Source organism: Sprattus sprattus (assembly GCF_963457725.1).
Source record: "Sprattus sprattus genome assembly, chromosome: 1".
NCBI lineage: Eukaryota > Metazoa > Chordata > Actinopteri > Clupeiformes > Clupeidae > Sprattus > Sprattus sprattus.
Window position 1 is genome coordinate 55,911,208 of NC_137920.1, and position 24,965 is coordinate 55,936,172.

Genomic DNA, 24,965 nt, shown 5'->3' on the forward strand with positions numbered 1-24,965 from the left:
CCAAGTTACTGTTGAGCACTCTTCTTTACAGCTCTGACAGCCAAATTAAACATTGATTTCCTCTATAGATCCCCATTCTGGCCTCCCAAGTGCTCTGTCTCCATCTCGTTGACCTGAGGTGGTATCCATCACCTCCCCATTGCTACGCAATGAACCTTACTGTAATGCTTTCCCTTCTAAGTAAACGCCGTTTTAGGAAGGCTCTGTAGTTCTTCCGTGCCTCAAATGTTTAAAAAAGCAGACAGAATTAGGCATCATTGATCCGGAGACTAGACACATTGCTCGGTGGAATTGAGGAAGTCAGGACAAGTCCTCTCACACTTGGAATTCATTTACAATATGTCATTCAGTTAAATGCATAAAGTCGTCAGGGCTTGAACAATTCAATGAAACACCTCCAGCTGGAGAGAGAATATACCCCAAGTTTGCCTCCCCCCTGAATGTTTAATATCCCCTCTTTGGAGCTTGTACTTTTTTACTTGCTTCTGTCTTTGCACCTATTTTTTTCCAGTGGAAATTACAGAAAGGTATGTAGTGTGAAATAAAACGGCCTGGTGTATTTTCAGAGACACTCAAGTTCACACCCCGCAGCCAGGCGTCAGTCATCTCTGTGACAGGCTGTGTCACTGGTGTGAAAATGAAAAACGTGTTCATCTGGCGCGACCCAGTCCTCCATCCAGCCATAGAAGGGCAACCCATGTGACCTGAAGAGCTGCATTGTTCTTGTTGTGCAGCTGCGCACCCATCTTTGATGTGACAGGGGACACAACTATTTATACGATAGGGAGAGAGGGGTGAAGACTGGGATATTTTGGCTGAAGTGACACATTGTCAAGTCATTAGGCTCTCTGTTTTTACCTCTCTTTTTCTTCCTCTCTTTCTAACTGCCTTTCCTCTGTCTGTCTTTCTTTCTGTCTGTCTGTCTGTCTGTCTGTCTGTCTGTCTGTCTATCTGTCTGTCTGTCTGTCTGTCTGTCTGTCTGTCTGTCTGTCTATCTGTCTGTCTGTCTGTCTGTCTGTCTGTCTGTCTGTCTCTCTTTCTTCCTGTGTGTGATTCATTGTCCAGGTGGTGTACAGGAATAGCGAGCTCAGGCTGGAGCTCTCCCGACAGGCTGAGATGCGCGCCTCTATGGTCACGTTGCACGGCGACCTGTCCTTCCGCTGCGAGGACGTCGCCGCGCTGGACCCCATCAGCTTCGACACCCCGGAAGCCTACGTCACTCTGCCCAAGTGGACCACCAAGAAGACTGGCGCCATCTCCTTCGACTTCCGCACCACGGAGCCCAACGGCCTCCTGGTCTTCAGCCACGGCCGGCCCCAGCCCCCCCGGGAGGCCAAAGGGCCTGACAGGGGTCTGCCCCGCGCCGACTTCTTCGCCATGGAGCTGCTTGATGGCTTCCTCTTCCTCCTCATGGACATGGGCTCAGGCTCCATCAAAGTGAAGGCCAGCGCCAGGACGGTCAACAGCGGCGAGTGGTGCCACGTGGACTTCTACCGGGAAGGGCGAAGAGGTACTGATCAAGGCTGAGTCGGACATGTTTGTTTTTCCGCTCTTGTTCCATTTTCATTCTTAATAGTATTCTCCTCAAATGCCATGCAGTTTTTGTAATGAGAAGTCTGTGCTGTCTTCATACACTGGCATCAGATTATTGCTCCTCTTGCTCTAGCAGTGAATTTATTTTTGCTTTTAAAGCCAGTGATGAAAGGCAATACATATTTATATTCATCTTAATGCCCATGCAGTTTTCACATTGCTGTTTTGCTCCTCTGCATTGAATTATGCTCTTATTTGCATATCTTTTTGATATATTTGTATGGCTATGACGGAACATGCCATTTCTTTAAATCACCCGAGTATGAAATACATTTCCAATTCAACACACGACTCAGAGACATAAGAATGAGCCATTGCATGTTCACAATAATGTTCTGCCTCTGTCTGTCTTGATATTTAACATCAATGTAACGTCTCTCTCTCTATCTGTCTTTTGTTCTCTCTCTCTATCTCTCTCTCTCTCTCTCTCTCTCTCTCTCTTTCTCTCCCTCCCTTACCCACCCTCTCTTTTTCTCTCCCCCCAGGCTCTATCTCAGTAAACAGCCACAGCACTCCTTTCTCAGCCAACGAGGGCAGTGAGGTGCTGGATCTGGATGGGAGCATGTACCTGGGGGGTCTGCCTGTGGAGTGGCAGGGCCTGCCGCTGCCCCCAGAGGTGTGGACGGCGCCACTGCACCTGGGCTTCGTGGGCTGCATGCGCGACCTCTTCATCGACGGCCACAGTCGCGACCTGCGGCGGCTGGCCGAGCTGCAGAGCGCCACGGGCGTCAGTGGCTTCTGCACGCGCGAGACCCACCGCCGCTGCGGCGCGGCTGAGCCCTGTGCGCACGCAGGCCGCTGCACGGAGGGCTGGAACCGCCATGTCTGTGACTGCACCGGCACCGGCTACCTGGGAGCCAACTGTGCCACGGGTACGGAGAGTGAAGCTAGTGGTCCAGGGGGCAGTCTAAGGTTTCAGTTCCAGATTAGACTAGTGACATAAGGCTGAATACTGGTCCTCCTCTACATCATTATCATGGACATTACACATGTTAGTGGGTGACTGGTATGTTGGACAGTATGTGGCTCTCATAGCCACATAGCCAGAGTCTATCTGTGCATCTATTCTGCCCCCTGGTGGATAAAGGCTGAACTGTGCTAGGTTATACAGAGACATAAAATTGCTATTATTTGATGATATGCTGCTGCTAGCGTCAACTGTTTTTGCTTGACAAAACACCCTTTCTCCTCATCTACTCTTCTGTAATGTAATGTAATGTAACTCCTGACTTCCGGGGGCTCTGTGTCTCACATGGGAGCAGGTGTTTCCAAGCCTGTGTGCTGTGTTGTTGTTTTGCCTCTCTCTGCCTTCGGGTGGGGGCCGTGTGTGTGCGTGTGTGTGTGTGTGTGTGTGTGCGTGTGTGCGTGTGTGTGTGTGTGTGTGTGTGTGTGTGTGTGTGTGTGTGTGTGTGTGTGTGTGTGTGTGTGTGCGTGTGAACCCTTGCGCTGTGCTGTGCTGACTTGCGATACGTTTTGCAGAGGCGGCAGTGCTCAGCTATGACGGCAGCATGTTCCTGAAGGTGGCTATGGCGACAGCGATGCACACGGAGGCAGAGGACGTGGCGCTGCGGTTCATGTCCCAGCGGGCCTTTGGCCTGCTCCTGGCCACCACCTCCAGAGAGTCGGCCGACACGCTGCGCCTGGAGCTGGAGAGGGGCCGGCTCAAGCTCACCGTCAACCTAGGTAACGGCTGGCTAAACGCTAGCTTGAGGGAACAGGGAGGTAACTCTGTCCCCTCGTGGTTCCTCCAGTCTCTTTGGAAGGAAAACATGCGTCTCCAGGGCCATCATTATCTCTTTTCTTTCTCTCTTCTCTCTCTCTTCCTCTCTCTCTCTCATTCTTTATCCATCTATCTATCTGTCTGTCTATCTATCTATCTATCTCTGATCTGCCTAATCTATCTCTTCCTTCTCTTCAGCCCTTCAATGGCTTATTGTCTGCAACCTTGGGAGCAGACAGCCAGTGAGACCGGTTCAGCAGTGCAGGTTTAGTTTAGTTTAGTCAGTATCCCTCCTCTGCCTTTTTAAATGCTAAGGCTTCTGTCGGAGCTCATTACAGCTATTGGCGTGTTTATTGTGGAAACTGGAGGATATTTTCCATAATTTAGTAAGAGATCTATACCTTTATTGAAGGAATTGTTTATTTCTACCTTGCGTCTACCTCAAAGGTTTCTTTGAACTTATTATTTATTGACAAGACGCTAAGCAACTTTTTCAAAACAGTTAACCCTTTCCTCGTCCACATCCACATATGTAGCTGGACTGGTCCTTGGCTGTCTGTGTCCACACTTCTGTTGCGGTTGACAGCCAGAGAACACCCAACAGCCAAAGCTAAGGTTCACATGTACATGAAGTAAAGCATAGCTTTGCTAACATTGAAAGGCTGCATACAATGCCCTACAAGGAGACATGACAGTCCACCTCTGTATCTCTGTGAACAGAAAGGATGGGGGCATGGGGCGTGTTAATGCAGACTTGGCTTCGCCATGTGACTGTGCTTGTCTGATTGTGAAGGTCTTGGCTTGGCTGTTGGCGTGCAGACCGCCCCTCTTGTAAATGTTGATTCAGCATCTGTTGCCTAAACTCAGGAGAGAATCACACAACCACATTTCCATGCAAATATTAATACTATATCATATACAGTAAAGGAGACATACTAGATACCAGGTTCTATTTAAACCTTTATATATTGATTTGTATAGATTACTTGACTGTGTTAGAAATTAGTTTTGAGTGTCTCTCCAACTGTTACAGTAAGATTAAACAGTACTGCTGAGGACGTCTCTCTCTATCAGTGTGTACTGTATAGTCAGTGACATGGAGCAGATCTTAGTGTAGGACTGGTGTGTGTGGTTGCGCTCCAGATCTTAGTGTAGGACTGGTGTGTGTGGTTGCGCTCTTCGCTGGTGGGCAGTGGGAGAGGGGCTGTTCTGACTCTTGGTTTGTCCCCAGATGGTGGGCTTTGTGATTGGTTGATTGCAGAGTGTACCTTGAAGGATGTGAAATGCTTTTTCTCTGTCCTCTCTCCCCCCCCCCTCCCTCTAACCTCACCATGTCACTCTCTGTTTTACCAGATTGTATCGGGATAGACTGTAATCTTAGTAAGTGACTCTTTTATTTACATGTCAAAAACAAATTTCAATTTTACATTTAAAAAAATCTCTCTATCCCTCTCTGTCTCTCTCTCTTACTCTTTCTCTCTCTTTCTTCCTCCCCTGGTTGTCAATGATTAAGTAAATCAAATTCATTTTATATCGACAGTAATGCCATGCCCTCATATTTGATAAGCTCTTTGCACGTTCACCTATTCACAGAGCACTTGAATCATCATTCTCTTAGTTGATCTTTCATATCGTTAGCACCACTTAATGATCGGGCAGTTATTAATGGCATAAATGATCACCATGCCCAACTCCCAGAGCACTGTGCCCATAAGAACATTGCCAGTGTCAAGGTAAGTGGTTCATCTGATTGTTGATGTTGTGTCTCTAAATGTCGTGTGGCTGGTAACTGTGTGGATGGTGGAGCTGAGCGAGATGTACGGAAACACCGAGTGAGACAATCTGTGTCATTTCCCCACTGTGGCCACTGGGTGGCAGTAGAGGCCTGTGCTCCGGTTTAGAATTGTGGACTTGAAATGTGCATCACGTATGGAGCTGGTAGACAGACACTCTTTAGTGTGACGCACTACACTAAATATCATTGTTGTATTTGTCAGTTCATTTTGATCAATAGCATTCTGTGTTAAACCACATCACAGAATATCCAGCAAGTAAACATCATGCGTTGGTAAACAAAACAATGCTGTTCCATGTGTGGCTGTCATGCAACTCTCACATATCGCTTTATAGGCCTGTCAAACATATTCAGACTGATGGAAGTTTTAATTGCAGGAAAATGTTAATTGACCCTTAAATAGACAGAAATTGACGGCAATTTAACTAAATGATGCTCAATTAGGGCCCTCTGCCATCTGGTTCATGTCCTTTTCCTGCTGGTTCTGTGCCATGAATGTTAAACAGAGGTATTTCTGATCATCCATTCTGAGCATCTCGTCAGACTACCAACACCACAATATAACTCTCACTTATTAAGATCCCACCGGTTTCCGGATTATGATCTTCCAACCGTCTTGATGTTAATAACAATAAACCCTGTTCTCATAAAGCTGTCATAGTCAATTTAAAACATCAGGTATTCATCTAGAGATTTATGACCGTGTGTAGATGTGTGCGTAAGGCCTCTCGTCCTCAAGGTTCAGAGGACAAATCCCTCGATAATCTCTATCAGGAAACCCCATCAGAGACCATTCCCTCTGCTTTTATTAGACCTATTAATGTATTAGTCTGATTTCAATGAACTTGTTATTACCTACGGTAACTACACAACTGGAGTGTATGTATGTTAGTGAGGTAGTCAGGTAGTCAGATGCTGAGATGAGATGCAGATGCTTATAGCCAAAAGGGTGGTGTGTGGAAGATGTAACAGTGCATTGACATATCAGTGCACCTGTGAAAAGCCTTATGTTACTGTGCTGTGGACTAGTATAGAGGTAGCTTGTCATTCATCTGCAAGACCATGATCTCAAATTACCACTGTAAAGTTAGAGCCCAGAATATATGTTGGTCTTTCAACTTTCCTTCCATGTCGAAGTAGTTCATTTAATTGCCTTCAGCGTTAATATGATGGATGGTTTCATAACTCATTAATTGCGCTGTCGACAAACCTGTTAAAGTCCCATATGTTTGTAAGATGTCAATTTAGTTGAAGATGTTGGCTTGGAAACACACAGTGTATTTAAGAGCTCCTCCAAAGATGATTTCAAAGCCTTTTAGAGTAGCAGAGCACCAGCTGTTTTGTAACAGGTGTGTGTGTGCTTTTTTGAATCTTTGAGTCTTTCTCAGTTTGAGGGTGAAAATGTCTGGCGAAAACTTCAGCACATGCTCACTGTTGCCCTAAAAAGGAGAAGCCACGTAGGGGGAGGGGCCAGGTCAAAGTTATTTAGTGAAAGGCTTGGTTTTAAACTGGCCAACAGCACTGTCGAGCAATCCCTGCAGCTGTGTTCGCCAGGAGCGCTTTTATAGGGGATAAACCATAGGGCCTCTTCTGTTGTTCAAACAATTACATTAATTGACCCATAACTGTAGCTTGTCAGACATATTTTAAAATGATTTAGCCACATCCCTTCAATCTAACGCTTTTATTGTTAATCAGAGTATATGAATTTGAGGCTGTAAAAAATAATAATAATAAAAAAAAAAAAAGGTTTTGCTCCATGACAAGCTAACGTTATTTTTGTCGGGATCATATCTTAGTGATATTTTTTGCCAGGTAGATAAATCAGCCTCTGCCAGAGGGTTTGTGATTGGTCGCCACGCCTGTGTCCCAAAATCCACGCCTCAGCATAATATTTAATAAATTATTTAATTCATATTAATATTTAAATTTCCAGAGTTTAAGACAACCCGCACGGACAGAATAGGCCATTATTTACTGAGTTTCCCCACCAAACTAAGGCTCCTTGTGTGTGGGTCTGCGCCTGTGCATCTGGAATCCAGGTAAATGCACAAACACCTCAGTAGTATTCCACTCACGCAACATCTGTCTTCACTTATAAATGGCCAAAGGACACAGAAGTGTGTGCTGCAGACGATATGAGTGTGTATCCAGATTATTCATCTGCACAATCAGATCACAGCGGGCTCCCTGTGACGGACCTCCCTTCATGCCGTGCCCCTCTCTCAAGGTGAAGCAGACCGAGGCTGGGGGATGTGATCTGATCTCAAAGGCCCCTTCAGTGCACCCAGCAGTGTTCGGGAGTAACTAAATACATCTAATAGCGTCACAAATTTAAAATCCAACATATGATTAACTGTATTTAGATACAGTTACAATTTAAACAGTGGTAATTAGAATGGGGTCCCATTGATCACTTGAAGGGATTACCTTGTAAATCGTCATGTGTAGGCTATTCACGCTCAAATTAAAATATTGCCATAAGAGTTTATCAAACCGACGCCGGTCCGTGACGAGGAAACTGAAGGTCAACAGAGGCCTGCCCCGGCCAGAGTCAATGCTTGGTGCTGCCGTCACCCGACAGGTCACCCGCCAGGTACCCACACCCTTGACTCAACTTACTGCTTCGTAACATTTTATTCCTGCTTCTGGAGTTATAATGCAGTCGTGGTGTGTTTAAAACAAGCAAGTCCGTGTTTAAGGAAAAAGCCCTATTTACTCGTAGGCCTAATTATGATCTGTGTTCTATTGAATTTCATTTTATTTCCAGTGATGGCTTCCTTCCAAAGACAGTGTGTTTGCCAAACTATATTGGGCAATGAAGCAATGAAATGAAATTGCATAAGCATTAAGAATCAAAACATGCAGCTCTCAAAGGCAAATCTAAAGAATTCTGTAAAAGGAAAAAGTAACTTAGCTAAATGAACTTAAGTACTGAAAAACAACTGAACAATATATAGGCAACCCTGATGGAGGTTGGTGCTACTAATTTATATTTAAAAAATCTGATTATTAACCCTAGCCCTATATACAGCCGCGGAAAAAATTAAGAGACCACTTCAAAATTATCAGTTTCTCTGGTTTTACTATTTATTGGTATGTGTTAAAGTAAAATGTACATTTTAGTTTTATTCTATAACCTACTGGCAACATTCCTACCAAATTTCAAATAAAAAATATTGTCATTTAGATCATTTATTTGCAGAAAAATGACAATTGGTCAAAATAGCTAAATTGATGCAGTGTCTTCAGATCTCGAATAATGCAAAGAAAACAAGCTCATATTCATTTTTAAACTACACAATACTAATGCTTACACTTAGGAAGAGTTCAGAAATCAATATTTGGTGGAATAACCTTGATTTAAAATCACAACTTTCATGTGTCTTGGCATGCTCTCCACCAGTCTTTCACATTGCCGTTGGGTGACTTTATGCTACTCCTGGCGCAAGAATTCAAGCAGCTCGGCTTCTTTTCATGGCTTGTGACCATCCATCTTCCTCTTGATCACATTTCAGAGGTTTTTTATGGGATTCAGGTCTCGAAATTGGGCTGGCCATGACAGGGTCCTGATCTGGTGGTACTCCATCCACACCTTTACTGGCCTGGCTGTGTGGCATGGAGCATTGCCCTGCTGGAAAAAACACTTCTCAGAGTTGGGGAACATTGTCAGAGCAAAAGGAAGCAAGTTTTTCTTCCGGGACAACGTTGTACTTTGCCTGGCTGAGGTTTGTAAAAGACCATAAGGATTGAAAAAGCGGACTGGAGGTTCTTCTAAGTTCGTCTTCTCTGATGAGTCCGATTTCACAGTAGGTGCAAGACTCTCTGGCTTGTAGGCCTCTCCAGGTCTCCGTCTAACCATCAGACGACCATGTGTTGGGCAAAGCTGAAAATTGGACTCATCAGAGAAGACGAACTAGAAGACCCTCCAGTCCGCTTTTTTCAATCCTTATGGTCTTTTACAAACCTCAGCCAGGCAAAGTACAACGTTGTCCCGGAAGAAAAACTTGCTTCCTTTAGCTCTGACAATGTTCCCCAACTCTGAGAAATGTTTTTCCAGCAGGGCAATGCTCCATGCCACACAGCCAGGCCAGTAAAGGTGTGGATGGAGTACCACCAGATCAGGACCCTGTCATGGCCAGCCCAATTTCGAGACCTGAATCCCATAAAAAACCTCTGAAATGTGATCAAGAGGAAGATGGATGGTCACAAGCCATGAAAAGAAGCCGAGCTGCTTGAATTCTTGCGCCAGGAGTAGCATAAAGTCACCCAACGGCAATGTGAAAGACTGGTGGAGAGCATGCCAAAACACATGAAAGTTGTGATTTTAAATCAAGGTTATTCCACCAAATATTGATTTCTGAACTCTTCCTAAGTGTAAGCATTAGTATTGTGTAGTTTAAAAATGAATATGAGCTTGTTTTCTTTGCATTATTCGAGATCTGAAGACACTGCCTCTTTTTTGCTATTTTGACCAATTGTCATTTTTCTGCAAATAAATGATCTAAATGACAATATTTTTATTTGAAATTTGGTTGGAATGTTGCCAGTAGGTTATAGAATAAAACAAAACTGTACATTTTACTTTAACACAGACCAATAAATAGTAAAACCAGAGAAACTGATAATTTTGAAGTGGTCTCTTAATTTTTTCCGCGGCTGTATATATATAGTTTTTTTGGGCATTGTTCGTTTTGGTGGAGATTTTTGTGCAGACAAAACATTGCTGTTGAAGGTTGTTCTGACTTTATTTTGAAATGCTCTGGTGTAACTAATGTTTATAGTGAGGTGGTTTGCATTACTATATGAGGTAATGTGACAAAATACAATGAATCCCATATTGGCTCCTTTCATCACTGCATAGGAGTTAGTAGTCCAAAGACATTTTGAAGGTTAGAGGAATCTTTCCATACATTTGTGATGACACAACGTAATCCTTCTTTCCACAACACCACTGCAGCACTTTTGTATACATTATGCTAGCTCTCGTGCTATCATGCTACCCTTATGCCACATTATTTGACGTGACATTAATGTATCTATTTATTTTTGTCTGTTCCAGTTTTACAAAATCAAACGTCCTGTATGTATAATTGCATGGTGATAACTTCAGTTAACTCAAGAAAAACAAGACTTGAAATTCATCCTCTTTATTCTGCAAAGACAAGTGTTAGCTAGCTGTCTAGTCCTGCAAGGTATCAAACGCAGTAGGAGGACAGCATACAGGTTCTTTTACGTTAAAAATGTATCGTGGTCACATAGGCCTGTTATAATTGGCAAATAACAACAACAAAAATTATAATAATAAGTATCTATCACTTTTTACTGCAAGGAGGGGTTGTGGGTTGATGTTGTTTTTTGGGTGTATGGGGTTGGAGGTGGGCCTTAAATCCTCATCCTCTGACATTACTGTTTCATCCACAGCTAATGAAATGGAAAACAATGCTGATGGAGTTCTAGCTAAGTATTTAGAATACGTTACTCACCTTGAGTAATCTAGCGAAATAAGTTACCAACTACATTTTAGGCGTTGTATTTTGAAATCTGAAGTGGAATACATTTGAAAAGTAACCCTCCCAATAATGGCACCCAGTCCCCTTGCGTGCCCCCCCCCGTGATGGTGTGCACGCTCTCTCTCTCTCTCTCTCTCTCTCTCTCCCTCAATCAGACGACAGAAGACCCCAGGAGGCCTCGCTGGCTCAGGCAGGGCCAATTAGATTTCCGAGTGGTGTCAGAGCTCCTCTCAGCCAGCATGTCGGCCTGTTGCTTTTGCTCAGATGGGACTGATTTTATCACGGTGCCGTGGCTCTTGTGACCTATTTATACAGCAGCCATCGAGAGCTTCACAGCGAGCGGAGGATTGACTGGGTTTCCTGCACACACTTCCAAAAGCCTAAGTGTGCTGTGAGAGGCAGGAGTGCAGTGCGCCACATATGCGCTTCAGTGTTGGCTTTCAAAACAAACATTTCAGTGGCTTTAGGCTGTAGCCTACTGTGGCTGTGTCACGCAACACAAGAACATACACCTACTCAGTAGGGAGACTATATGTTTTAATGTTTTATGCATTATGTTGTTTAATGAACGTTAGAAGTCATGTCCCCTGAAATCAATGGACCTGTGTTGTGTGTGTGTGTGGTTCTGTCTGTGTATTTGTGTGTTTGTGTGTGTGTGTGTGTGTGTGTGTGTGTGTGTGTGTGTGTGTGTGGAGAACTGCGTGGAAACAATGATTCTCTGATCTTGTCATGTGTGTGCGTCTGTGTGTGTGTGTTTGTGTGTGTGGAGAATTGTGTGGAAACAATGAATCTCTGATCTTGTCCTGTGTGTGTGTATGTGTATGTTTGTGTGTCTTTCTGTGTGTGTGTCTTTCTGTGTGTGTGTGTGAGTGTGTGTGTGTTTGTGCGTGTGTGCGTTCGTGTGTGTGTCTGCTGAGCGTGCTCTGACTGCTGTGCTGGAGCCTGGTGTGCTGCAGGCCCTGTGGGAGTAAATGTGTGCTATTGATAAAGCAGCTGCCCTCTGGCTGTTCAGTGTGTGATGGTGCCTCTCCGCCCGGCAGGTAAGGGGCCCGAGACTCTGCTGGCCGGGCACAAGCTGAATGATAATGAGTGGCACTCCGTGAAGGTGGTGCGGCGTGGGAAGAACCTCCAGCTCTCTGTGGACAATGAGACTGTGGAGGGTAAGCAAGCAGGAATACCACAGACCTTACCGTCCAACCGCTGAGAGAATAGTGCAAAGCTATGTTACACATAGTGTCTAGAAAGGAAATATATTGTCTATTTAAAATATTAGGGTATATGGTTTTAAAAATACAGCTTGAAATAATATGACACATGCTACATTTTAATATTAGTTTTTGAATAAAATGCTTGGATAGTTCTATAATAAAAACTATGGTGTTTTTCTGTGTGTAGTGTGCCTTTTTGGCTTTGTTACAATTAAAAAATGTGAGGGTGTTGTATTTTTGACACCAGGCCATATGACTGGCGCACACACTCGGCTGGAGTTCCACAACATTGAGACGGGCATCATGACGGAGCGCCGCTTCATCTCCGTGTTGCCCTCCAACTTCATGGGGCACCTGCAGGGGCTCTCCTTCAACGGCGTGCCCTACCTCGACCAGTGCAAGAATGGTGACATCTCCTACTGCGAGCTCAACGCTCACTTCGGAATGCAGCACATCGTGGCTGACCCCGTGACCTTCCGGAACAGGGCCAGCTATGTGGCTCTGTCCACCCTTCAGGCCTACGCGTCCATGCACCTTTTCTTCCAGTTCAAGACCAGTAGCCCCGACGGCCTGCTGCTCTTCAACTCAGGCGATGGCAGCGACTTTATCGTGGTGGAGCTTGTCAAAGGGTGAGTTGTCATGCTGCTTTAATGTCTTTGTCTTAAAGCTGCAGTCCCCAATTAACCAATAAACAAATTCAGTTATTTTTCTTCACAGTCCTCTAGGTGTCTGTTCTGCCTGTGCACTCAAAATAAAAACACAGCCCTGGCTCTGTAAATCAAAAACAAACATAGTGGCTTGGACCAAGCCATAAACACTTCCAGCCAATCAACATGTTGCTTTGGGAGAACAGAAGGAAGGGGCGTAATTTCATTCGCTGTCAACAAACAGTAAAATTTCAATCAACCATCAACAGCCTTCTGCCAGAATCACGCAGTGTATCTTTAAATTAAAACACTATTTAATAAACCTTTTCTTGAATGCGATGGAAAGACTTTCATACCCCGTTTACACATGAGATACAGGGTCCATCTTGATCTCTTAATTGAATCAGGAAAAATGCATGTTACTGCATGGCATAAAGATATATGTTGTTTATTGCATTTGGGTCGTGACTGCACCAACCAAGATGGCTTCCAATGGAACTCTGCTTCACTTTCTGCTCAGTCTAGAGCATGTGTGAATGAAGTCTTTGCACATTCTTTATAGAACTGCCTTCTTTGCATGTTGCAAGGTGTGTTTCGCAAGACATGATAACAGATCACAATGCAGAGAGAAAGCTTCCCTGTAGAATGAATTGGTTATTAATTGAAGGTGTAAAGGCAAGTTTGAGATCAAATAATTTCTTCACCAGATACTGATGGCAAATGGCAGGTTAAGGCAAGATCTACAAAGGGGCTTTAGCCTTATACAATCAGATCTTCCTTGAATAAAAAACTGTTAAAGTTTAAATAATCTCATGCCAAAGCCTTATCTTTCTTGGTCTTGTACATGCTATTGTAATATGATTGTGATCTTAGAGTGATAAGTGGACCATAAATGTTTGTGACCCACACTACGTAGTTATATTTTAACTGTGAGACATTTTTGCACAAGATCGGCACTCTTCGTCCAATCACATCCTGCTCAAGACTAATGTTAGATGATATTTGGACAATGAGCTCACAATTTGCTTCCAACTGCAGGCATTACCACTGATTGTGTCTATTCGATGATTGTCTTGAATGAACAATCATTTCTCTGCAGCGGATTGTGTAATATGCAGTGGCATTGAATCTTTTATCAGAAGAGAATGTGTCATCAAAATGCAGAGCAGTCTTGTCTGCACCTTGGCTCAACTGACACAGGATTTGGCATTTTGCAGGTACATCCACTATGTCTTTGACTTGGGCAACGGGCCGTCGCTCATGAAGGGATACTCGGAGAAGCCGCTGAATGACAACCTGTGGCACAGCGTGGTGATCTCCCGAGACGACACCAATGTCCACACACTCAAGATTGACTCTCGCACCGTCACTCAGCATTCCAACGGCGCCCGCAATCTGGATCTCAAAGGTACACAACTCCCCCAGTCTTAAAAGGCACTCATCAAAGAATTCTCTCTGTTCTTCGTTGGATATATCACCACAGAATTGTGGTAAGACGCTTCTGCTGGCGTACCCTGTCCAGAGTAAATGTCAGTAAGGTGTATGCGTCGGCTGTTTTATCAGAGGAGATAACTGTTAAAACAGTCTCTTGTGTCACATCACTGCCTTCATCTACACCTTTAGCTGTCAGTTCTATTCCAGGTAAATCAAGCCAGGTACTGATGAATCCCCTCCCCTGGGTGAATGCTGTCCTGTTAATACAGTCACTCATACCACAGAACGACCCAGAGCACTGCCCAGTCCACCCCCATATAAATACCACAACTCTCTTAAAATGTACTAATTAAAAGATGTCGTGGATCTTCATTAAAATAGTTTGAGAAAATATTTGTATAAATTGCATACAAACAGGGGACCTTGTAAAACTGGTAGCATTTGTACGAGACACGATTACATACAGTATGCAGTATGTTGACATTAATCAGTTATTTAATGTGGAATCAAACACTTGTATGAAATGGCAATGTTGTTGGCATGGTTTTTGCAGCAATCCATCTGTATTCAATTATGTAGTGATGGGCGTAAAATGTTTTGTGTGCTGTTAGTGGAATCGCCATGCGCCAGCAGCTCTGCAAAGTGAGGTGAATACCTCGTTGTCCAGCATCAATGAGACTAGCCATGTCGATTGAGTTCTGAAGCTATTTTACAGGACAACAATGTTAAGAAGATTGTTTTTTTTTTTTAAATATACAGACAATCAACACTATTGAAAATCAAAAAGGCTGTACTGGAGAAAAACATTTTGACAAACGCAGCATGTAGAAATATCAAACACATTGAGAGTGAAATAATACTTTGATTATGATGACACACTTGGAAGCGCTATAAAACTTGAACTTTTAATTAATTATTTAATGCAAAACTAAACTAGACCATAGGTTACCCACTAGTGTTATAAAATAGGGGATGATGTTGAATCCCCAGAAAGGACTGTATAGCTGGTTACTGAATGAATAGGTTACAATCGCCACAGGTCTGTCCGGTCAGAACAAGAATGGATGATGCCAAAGTCCAATGATGATGAAGGTTTATTGCACACACACATGAAGTGAAGAGATGATGAAGTGAACAGTGAACTGAATGAGACAATGAATATAATTATCGTTGTAAGCGACTTATATCCAATGAAGTTGACCCGTGTACTGAGTGGGACAATGATCCGTGGTTTCTATGAATGATAATAACAAGACATACAGATATTTACAATTATGCACAACAAGAATGAATATATATACACGATGAAACCGACCAAGTAAATAACACCCATATACACAAACACTCACGTTCTCAATGACGCACGGCAAGTGAATGTCTCTGAATGATTAAATGAAAAGTCCAACAAGCTCCTTGATGCTCCTCTCTCCAGCTCTGCTCCCACAAATGGCCAGAGAGGGGGTCGGGCTTATATAGGGGGAGAGGGGCTGAGATGCATGTCAGGACATGCCTCAGGGGGAGTCTTGAAACTGTCCACTGAGTTATGTGGGGTTTCCTTTGAAACTGTCTTGGTGGTGGCCAAATAGACAGTGGCATTCCACTGTTTACGACCCCCACAGAACCTAGGGATCAGCTGATAGGCTGACCTCTGCCTGGACCCCAGGTCCTGTGACTGGCCCAAACAGCGGGGTGCCTCAGCTAGATGCAGCTGGGTGAGAAGCCTTTTTCACAAGTGTAAATATATATATATATGTATATGATGACATTACTGTTAAGTAGCCAAAAGAAAAAGAATGGTGGTGCCCTTATACAGGAAAATAGAATCTCCGTACTGCCTTCCAAGATGTTTAAAGGTTCTCAGGAAGTGAATGTCTTTGGTTTCATGCTGACCCAGTCAATCCATATGTTTGGAAATGCAGCACACTTTAGTGTTAGTAAAGGGTATGAACCCATTGTTTAACCCTGTCTTGCTAGATTTAGACTCATCGTTATCCGTTTTCATTCTCCCAAATTCTAATATGCCTGTGTAAGGCACCACACATTTCATGTCCATTGACTGTGAGGATTTGTCTGAAACTGTAATCTTGAGAAGAGCGTAGGGAACAAGAGAAAGAAGCATCTTTCCCCCGGGAAGGAAAATCCACCTGCTGCACAAAGAGACTTCTAAATGAACAGCTGAAATAATAACAGGTTTGTGATTGCAGGTGCAATGTGCTCATTCTTCGCTGACCCTGAAAGCATGCCCTGTCCTCAGCAAGCATTGACTGACTTATTTATTGAACGATGAATTTGGCCTTTTGATAAAAACACCTCACAACAACTACCGAAGTACACACGATTCTTATGCCAGTTTGCATAAATGTTAAATAAAACTAGGATCCAGCGTCTCTTGAGAGGACATTTACTGAATATTAATTAAGAATACTATTTAATTTTCCTGCCATTTATGTGTGTGTCTCTGTGTGTGTGTGTGTGTGTGTGTCTCTCTGTGTGTGTGTGTGTGTGTGTGTGTGTGTGTGTGTGTGTGTGTGTGTGTGTGTGTGTGTGTGTGTGTGTGTGTGTGTGTGTGTGTTTCAGTGGATGCACTCTGAAAAGTGAGAATGTCTGCAAGCCGGAGATAAATCTGACCCTGATCCTGACCTTGTATCGTGCTGATGAAAGAGCTAGGGGTCATTTCTGACTAACAGAAACCAAACGGATCCTCAGCAGTTAACTATTGGTTAACCGCATGTGTGTTGTTTTGAGGGAGCTCACCTAGCACCACATTTTTGCCAGATCAAAAACATACTCACATATTTTTTGTTTGGTTTTAAAATTGATGTTTCGTACGTTCTCCGACTTTCGGCTTCTAGCACTAACTAGTCCTGTGAGGGTAGGCACTTGGGACAATGGTTTGAAGTCTGATCTTTCACTGGCTTTTCATGTGAATTAAGCTGAGATTTCTTGGTTTAATGAACCACAAACCATTTAGTGTCTGGACTGCAAGGAGACTATAGAGAATGTTGGAGCCCAAACCTCATCTGCTTGTGGAATATAATAAAGCTCAGTAAAACAGTGGTTTTCTGCTGCAGAAAGTGCTCCAAAGCCCTTTACAGATCAAAAGAACAGCCTGACAGAATGTGCCAGTCGTAATTGTTCAGGCAATTATGTCTGAGTGAACAGGGGAATGGTTGGGATCCTGTAGGCTATGCAGCTGATTCTTGTGAAGTGCAAAAAACAACAAAAGCTACAGTCAGTAAGGTATTTTGGATAGCAGTAATGAGTTGTTGAACGGTTGTGGTATGGTTGGGCCTGTGATTTCTTAAAAGTGCAACTTCACTTACGGCTCTGAGCCTAACTTCACCCACTGCATCGCTTTTTTAAAAAAAGCTAAAAAGTGGGTGAGGGGCAGTGGAGTGGGGCTGAAGGGGGGGGGGGGGTAACTCCTGTGAATGTTGCGTCTCGTCTTCGTCTCCATCAGCAAATTAAAATGAGACTCACAGGGGTGGCTGAGGTGGGCCGCCCATTTCATGAACCAGATAGGTCCTAAGCGGTCGACTCTATACATCAGCATGGGCCTCGCAAGGTTCAGCATGATTCTAAACAGTACATTAAATACAATTCCTATTTTATCAACTAAATAATGCTGATGCCAAAAAAATGCAGATTTATATGAAAATTATAATTTTGTCAATATAACCACCAGCCTTGACGTTTCATCAACGTCACACATGCATCTTGTAGGATATGTGACATGAAAAGTCTCTTGAAGGATAATAATAAAAAATAATAATAAGGAAAAATAATGTTATTGATATTGTCAATGCCACTTTGACTCCTGCATTCAAATTCAAGGTTCATAGAGTGACGGATACTCTGTAATGTTTTTTTAAGCAGAACCAGAAGAGGGATTGCATTGCCCTCATCAAGCATGTTTGGGCAGAGATGTCAGTTTTCTAATTCAAAAGCAATTTGTGCACCTGAAAGAGATCGATTTGGATCCCTCCCATCATAAACGGCCACTGCCTCTTCCGCCGCCGCCACTGTAACCCGGTCATTAAGTGGGCTGAAGGATGGGAAAAAAATTATAATTTAACACGTGTGATTGAAGATATTTAAATATTCTTATAGGTTAGCACTTAACCTGGCAACAATATCAGCAATTTCCATGCAATCATATGGCGACTAGAGCAGTAACATTGTGTCTCTTTTAACCTTTTACAGCTATTTCTATTATGTTCTTTCTCTTTTTTTGTCTGTCTTCCTTTTTCCTTCTTTATTCCGTTTTCCTGTCTGTGTTCTTCAGTGTACATCTGCATGTGACGCATATTTAGTCCTGCTTACACACAAGCACCCACATCAGTAGACATTTGTAGAGAATTGTGTGGCATTCACTCACACTCTTCACCCTTATATGGGGAGGCAGAACTAAACCTAAAGCTGGAGGCAAAACTAACCAGTCTCTGGATGCTTTCAAGGATGTCAGTAAATATAACAGTGACTGCATGATTGCAGATCTGGAGAGGGGAATACTTCTCTGGATGGTCTGCCTACAGAGACTTGACAGATGGTTTGTTGACATTCAAGCTCAGTCTTTCTAATTGTTCCCTGAACATCACCTTAACCAAACCCAACCCCTAACCCCTAACAACAGATAGTTTGTTCATAATCCGAGCATCTTTAGATAGTCTATAGGGGACCATCTAAACAAAGTGTGACCCTGAACAGTTCACAGTCCACAGGTCCACTAATGTTATTCCTGTGCAGAACATGCTTTACTACATTTCATAGCATCCATTTAATATGCGAGAACACGCCAGGATGCTTGTTGTATTCTGCGGGAGATGAGCGGCAACCAGAAAATAATTGTCAGGAATGCTATACGGAACCCCTCCCCCTCCCTCACCGTGTGGCAGGGTGCAGAGAAAACCGAAATAACAAGCAATTCTGAAGAGACTTCAAGATGGAGTCATTATGAAGAGTGTCTTGGAAGGAGGATTTGAAACACTTAAGATGCGTAGAATGAAAGGTGAAGCCAGAGCAGCGCAGGTTGTGAAGCCATGTAATTGGGCTCATTTAGCTTTTAGCAGAGAAAGAGAGCGAGAGAGAAACAAGTGCTTCTCAGTAGCCAATCAAGGACAACAGATGCTGTTGCAGTATGTTCAGGAAATGGCCATATGTGTCACTGCTTGTAAGATGAGACACATTTGTGGGTCTTTCCGCCAAAGCTCTGTAAAATTGGATGAAGATCTTTCTCTCAGACAATGCATCGCCCTCCAAGAGGTTTTGTAGTGAGGCTGGGCACAGAGGGTTTTCATGAAATAAGAGCTATTGAGGAAGGAAAACACAAGTGTCCACCCCCAGCAGTTACCACACACAGCCCTAATAACATGCACCACTGTGTACATCAAAGTTTAAATACCCCAATGGTCAGTAGCACTTACAGTGTTTCAGGTACCTAAACAATTGACCCTTCCGCGACCACTCCCCAAAACGGTAACTGATCAATCATAGCATAGCAACGGTTTCTAAGCCCGGGACCTCAGTCAAGCGAGCCATTTTGATGAATGGAAGTCAATGAGAGAGACGTCTGCTCGAGAAGAGAAAATGAAACGTTGTGCTTATGGAGTGTGTAATTCTGACAGCCGATATCCAAAAAGGCTGGAGGGAGGGGTAACATTTTATCCCTTCCCGAAACCCAAGACCCAGAGAGAGAAATGCCTGCTGTGGATCAAACAATGTAGACGACCCCCCCCATCAGCTGAATGTCAGCAACGTAAACAGAAGCACCTACTTTGTTCCAAGAAGCTATGTCGCTAAAATATGCCCACTGCATCGAAAACGTGAAAAAACCCTTGCTTAAAATACGATTCAGTTTTACCACCTTACATGTTTGCGTAGCGGCGACTGTGTAGATAATAGAACAAATAAACATAGCTGGAATGAACCTGTTAGCCTTAGCATTTGTCTGTCTACAAACACGGCATGTAATGTCGTGGTTGTAGCCTATATAAGCATATTGCAGACCCTTTTGCCTGCTTCGATCTGAGATCTTGCTGTTTTTCCAAAAAATGCTTATGATTTCTTTGGGTAGAGCTGAAATTGACACGGTTGAAAACATGTTGCCACCCCATTCATACCAATGCTGAGAACCTGGGAAACGTGAATGCTTGACTGATATACCAAACGTTGCTAAGGGGGGCGGAGTTTGCGGAAGGGTCAATTGTGTATCCATCCATTTTGAAACCCAGATTGAAACATTGAACGTAGATTGAGCATAAAACAGTCAAAGTTGAAACTGGATGTTATTTCAACCCTGGTCAGGCCCTGGTCTTTCTCAGTATTTTGTGGGTATCTCTGACAGGATGTTGTTTGCTTGTATCTTCGCAGGGGAGCTGTACATTGGTGGAGTTGCTAAGACCATGTACAGTGCTCTACCCAAACTCATCGCCTCCCGGGATGGCTACCAGGGCTGCCTGGCTTCAGTGGACCTGAATGGGAGACTGCCTGACCTGATTGCCGATGCTCTGCACAGAGTTGGCCAAGTCGACCGTGGATGTGATGGCAAGTCCAAACAGTGTTAAATTCGTAACATATACAGTATGTTAAAAGAATGTATAACATTTAATACATCTTGTAAATTGATGAATTGATCTCTCTCTCTCTCTCTCCCCCTCTCTCTCCCCCTCTCCCTTTCTCTCTCTCTCTCTCTTCTGGCTGTAGCTGGCCCAGGCACCACGTGCACAGAGGAGTCGTGCTCCAATCAGGGCGTGTGTCTGCAGCAGTGGGAGGGCTTCTCCTGTGACTGTACCATGACCACGTTTGGAGGAGCGTACTGTAGTGACTGTGAGTAACCTGTTCTCCTTCACATACCCATGGTGACCAGAAGATGAGTGACACTTTTACCATAGGATAAGTGAAGTAATTTCTACACAACACAACATGAAGTTACACACCTGTATTTCCATACGTCATATCAGATGGTAAAAAATGTAGTTGAAGTTGGGCGAAGAAAACTCTATGTTGTCACACCGCTGCACGTACCACTGTTTGAAAACATAACATTTGAGATGGCTGAAAGTTAGTATGTTAGAAACCATGCCACGTCATGCTGCAAATGAATGCTAAGGAGCAGAAACAGGTAGGTGACGCAGATAATCCTGTGTTGTGGAGGAAGACCGCCAATCATATCCTCCTGATTTCCATCTCAGCTGATGAAGCAGCAGGTATGTACATCACATGGAATCAATGGTGAATGATGAAAATTCACCATATATCATGATTCATGATATATTATCCTCTCCTTTTCCTAATCAACTCATTTTCTAACAATAATTCTCCTGAGAGCAAATGAACAAGCAAATGAAACAGGGAGTTTGGAGAGGGTTTGTCTCACTAAAATGATGCTAAAAATCTCCATGGCTGTGTGTGTGTAGGTGTGTGTGTGTGTGTGTGTGTGTGTGAATGTTTGTGTATGTGTATGTGTATTTGTATGTGAAGGTTTCCAACCAAGATAAATGAAACTGCAGGAGGGGAATTAATTGAGCTGTTTGCTGTGCTTTTTGCTAGTGTTTTGATGTTTGATTATTTTTTTCTGACACAAAGCAGTCAATTCAGTTAAATTCATGCACATATTCATTTAAAAAATTTGACTACTGCTATGCTCAACTTCTTCAGTGAGAGCAGTTCTTCCGTTTAGCCTGCCTTCCTTACTGCTCAGTGCTTGTAACATCGCTTGATCTTGATAGGTCTTCCTAAGAATGTCTGTCTTTTGAGTTGAAGGTTAAAGACCATATTCAGATTCCGATTCCATAACGATAGGAATGAGATATGAACTACTAGAGCTACTTTCCATATTTGTGAGAGATGTGTGGAAAGCTCTAAAGGGAACAGAAATATACACTGAGTGACTGTAAACAGACTGTGAAAACCACTGAAGAAAAGGTCAAAGGATTGCCTTTATCGTGACAGTTATATCTAACCATTGCGGAAAGTAACTCAGAAAATCAAGAGAAAAAAATGCATATTAACCTGAGAGTTTGAGTTTGAGTTTTACAGATCAATGCCAAATTACGCAAATACATTTTAAAAAGATTTATCGAACAAACAAATGTTCACAAATGATTTTGCACACCCTTACCTCTTACAGATGTAGTAAACCATTCTATTTGGAGGATAGCTTCCCCTATGACCAATAAAAAAGACTGTTTTGTCTCCCCCAAATTGGCCATGCAGTAACTCCATGGGCCCTATCTTGCACCCAGCGCAATTGACATTGTCATTGACGGATGTATCATTCCTATTTTGCACCCGGCGCACAGCGGGATTTTCCCTCCAGAGGCGCGCGTTGAAATGAACTTGCGCCGAAATGGGCGGGGCGGAACAGAGAAGGCTTTTCTCAGGCGCAAGTCTTCCCTGGTGGTATTTTGCAGTTTCAAAACAACAGTGCGCCGTAGACCAGAAAAACCTAGTCTAATGTCAGAGTAGAGCTGTGTTGAAAAAATTAGATTTTCCGATTATTAATCGATTCGCATATTAATGACCAATTGGATTTTTTTTTTTTTCAAGCATAATAATAATGCACTGGTTAGTGTCCCAGTAGGAATCCACTGTTGCAGATATAGTCACCTCAATGATGTCCTCCATTTATTGTCCTGAATTATCTTTCTTGAAGGTAGATTGACCCTTAACCTTTTCATCAGTCTTCCAGCCATCAGTAACTACCAATACTTGTAAGATTTGCTGTTTAATATTGATATAATACTAGTTTTCATATGTTGCTTCTCTACACAGTCATGAAGTGAAGGAAACGGTCCAAATACATTTTTCATTTTTAATAACATTAACCCCCGGATCGAATCGAAATCGGATCGAATCGGAAATCAGATCGAAATCGGATCGAATCGGATGGAATCTGAGAAAATCGGAAAAAATCGATTCTGAAACTTAAAAATCGGAATCGAATCAATTCTTGAAATTTGAATCGAAACCCAGCTCTATGTCAGAGGCGCATTGTGTAGAGTCTGTGGTGCGTATTCAGACGCTATTTTAAGGGCGCTTGCTTGGCCGCACAGTAGGACCTATAGGCTACACTTTACTTCTCTCGTCTACACCAGAGATTTACACCAATTTTTTAGCAAGCCATATATAATTACAAGGAAAATAAAGTATTTACCACATGAGGAAATCATTGTGATATCCATATCCAAGATATAAAAAAAATAGGCATACATCTAGCGTACACATTGACCCAAATGATTCAGGTTAATTGTAATGGCGGTTCAAACCAGACTGTTTTACACAACATTGCCATGAATCATGGATGTGTCAATGACATAAATGAGGATAGATTAGAGGACTTTAGAAGACGTGAGGTTGAACTGCATGTGCCGATGCCATTAAACCCAAATGCCCCAGCAGCAGCACGAGAGAGGAGAGCTCACCTGACAGAAGCGCTACTTCCTCTATAATGAGGTAAGCAAACCATTGCCATCTCCAGAGTATTGCTTGAGCAAATTGCAATATTATTACCATGCATACATAACCTAGTGATTCAGTGAGGGTGAACCCAAAACATCGGAAAGTATGTTTTTGTGACTTTTATTTCAAATATGTTGCCACCAAAAAACGAATGCTAGTAACTGAAAAAACACAAACGAGAAATGAAAAGTAGAAACATTTCTCCAAACAAGCATGGGAAAATATTGCCGTGATTGTTTCTGGTAACACACGTTCTGGTGGCCTCTCCGGTCTTCCTCCAGGTAATTCCGCCAGTATAATAACAAGCCGCTATGGAATATGCGCTCCTGGCTCTTAAAGGGAATGTGAGATGACGCTCTGATTGGTTTATTGCATATTACGTCCAAACCACACCTATGGCTGAGTAACCTCCTTTGGACCAAACCATTTGACATTTGCGCCGGACGCAAGTGTGTTTTTTCCGCCGTTATAATAACAAATGCGCCATAGAGCCGCCCACACAGCTACTTGCGTTTGGCGCTGTCCTACTTGCGTTTCTGATCGTTAAAATAGGGCCCCATGTGTTTCCCAAAAGACTATGCATGTTTTAAATGAGAAGATTCAGTGTGAATGCTCATTGAACTAAAGCATGCTCATGGCCCTTCCCAAAAGTAAAGGTTTAACCATAGATTGAAGTCTAAAGTTCAACAGCAAGCTCCAGTAAACTAAAACATATAGCCAACAAAGTACTCTTAGCACAACTCATCTAATCGTAAAGTTTGAAGCGCAGTGCACGAATCACATACTTTATTAACCATGCAACTCAATAGGTTAGGATAAGTGGATTAAGCCTCCTCGTTTTATTAAGTCCCAGAAATTGAGCTCAAAGTAGTGTGTGATTATTTGCAGTGAAATTAAATGTAAATACCACACTTCTTCCATTGCTCATTAATTGCGGCCACCATGCCATGATCATTGACTATTCTTTTCATTCTCCACTTTCTCCCTATGTGGAAGAGGTCTGAAAACATGTGAATCACATGTGTCATGAACTTGTCATACACTTGTCAACACCTGCCTGATTAATCTGCGGTAAAAGCTTTGTTTACATTTCTTACTAAAAAAGCATAATGCCCTTCAACATGCAAGGTAGGTCCTATATAAAACATAGATTTTTTTCTATGTTAATGTATGAAAGGTGTTGTTAACACACTGATGTCTAAAAATGAAACATGAATTTTACATATGGGTGTGCACCTTGTCTTCGCCTACACAAATTATAAGTGACTGACACTTGCTTGAAGTCATACTTCACTTTGTGCTGTTGCTAAGGAGCTCAAGTAAGGCTCCAGGTATTCTGATTAGCGCGCTGCAAATCGTAGAGGCTGACATGAAGTGCTCTTGGGCTCCACTCACTTGTTCCAGCTGCTATTGTCCACCTTACCCAGGTATCCACCCCGCATGTCACAACATCAGCGCCCGTCAAGATGCCGGCCGACTTCTGAACAGTTGATTAGCCCCGGGAACACACTGTGAAATCTTGTTATTGTCTAGCAGGAAGGAAAGGGTTTTTAAAAAATGAAAACTTTTTTTAATAAGAGATTCAGCTGGGAATGA

The 24,965-nt window shown here is 43.0% G+C and overlaps 1 protein-coding gene across 1 annotated transcript in view; it reads left to right on the forward strand.

The window, feature by feature from the left end:
• Nucleotides 1–24,965, forward strand: part of nrxn2a (neurexin 2a) — a gene marked incomplete at both ends in the record, with an annotated part of 184,123 nt that overhangs the window by 53,600 nt on the left and 105,558 nt on the right. Inside the window, 9 exons of the mRNA XM_080833207.1 lie at nt 1,066–1,510; nt 2,079–2,465; nt 3,073–3,276; nt 4,667–4,693; nt 11,662–11,781; nt 12,077–12,458; nt 13,694–13,884; nt 20,280–20,450; nt 20,613–20,735. Coding sequence (XP_080689333.1) covers nt 1,066–1,510; nt 2,079–2,465; nt 3,073–3,276; nt 4,667–4,693; nt 11,662–11,781; nt 12,077–12,458; nt 13,694–13,884; nt 20,280–20,450; nt 20,613–20,735 — 2,050 coding nt within the window. The remainder of the gene's footprint in view (nt 1–1,065; nt 1,511–2,078; nt 2,466–3,072; nt 3,277–4,666; nt 4,694–11,661; nt 11,782–12,076; nt 12,459–13,693; nt 13,885–20,279; nt 20,451–20,612; nt 20,736–24,965) is intronic.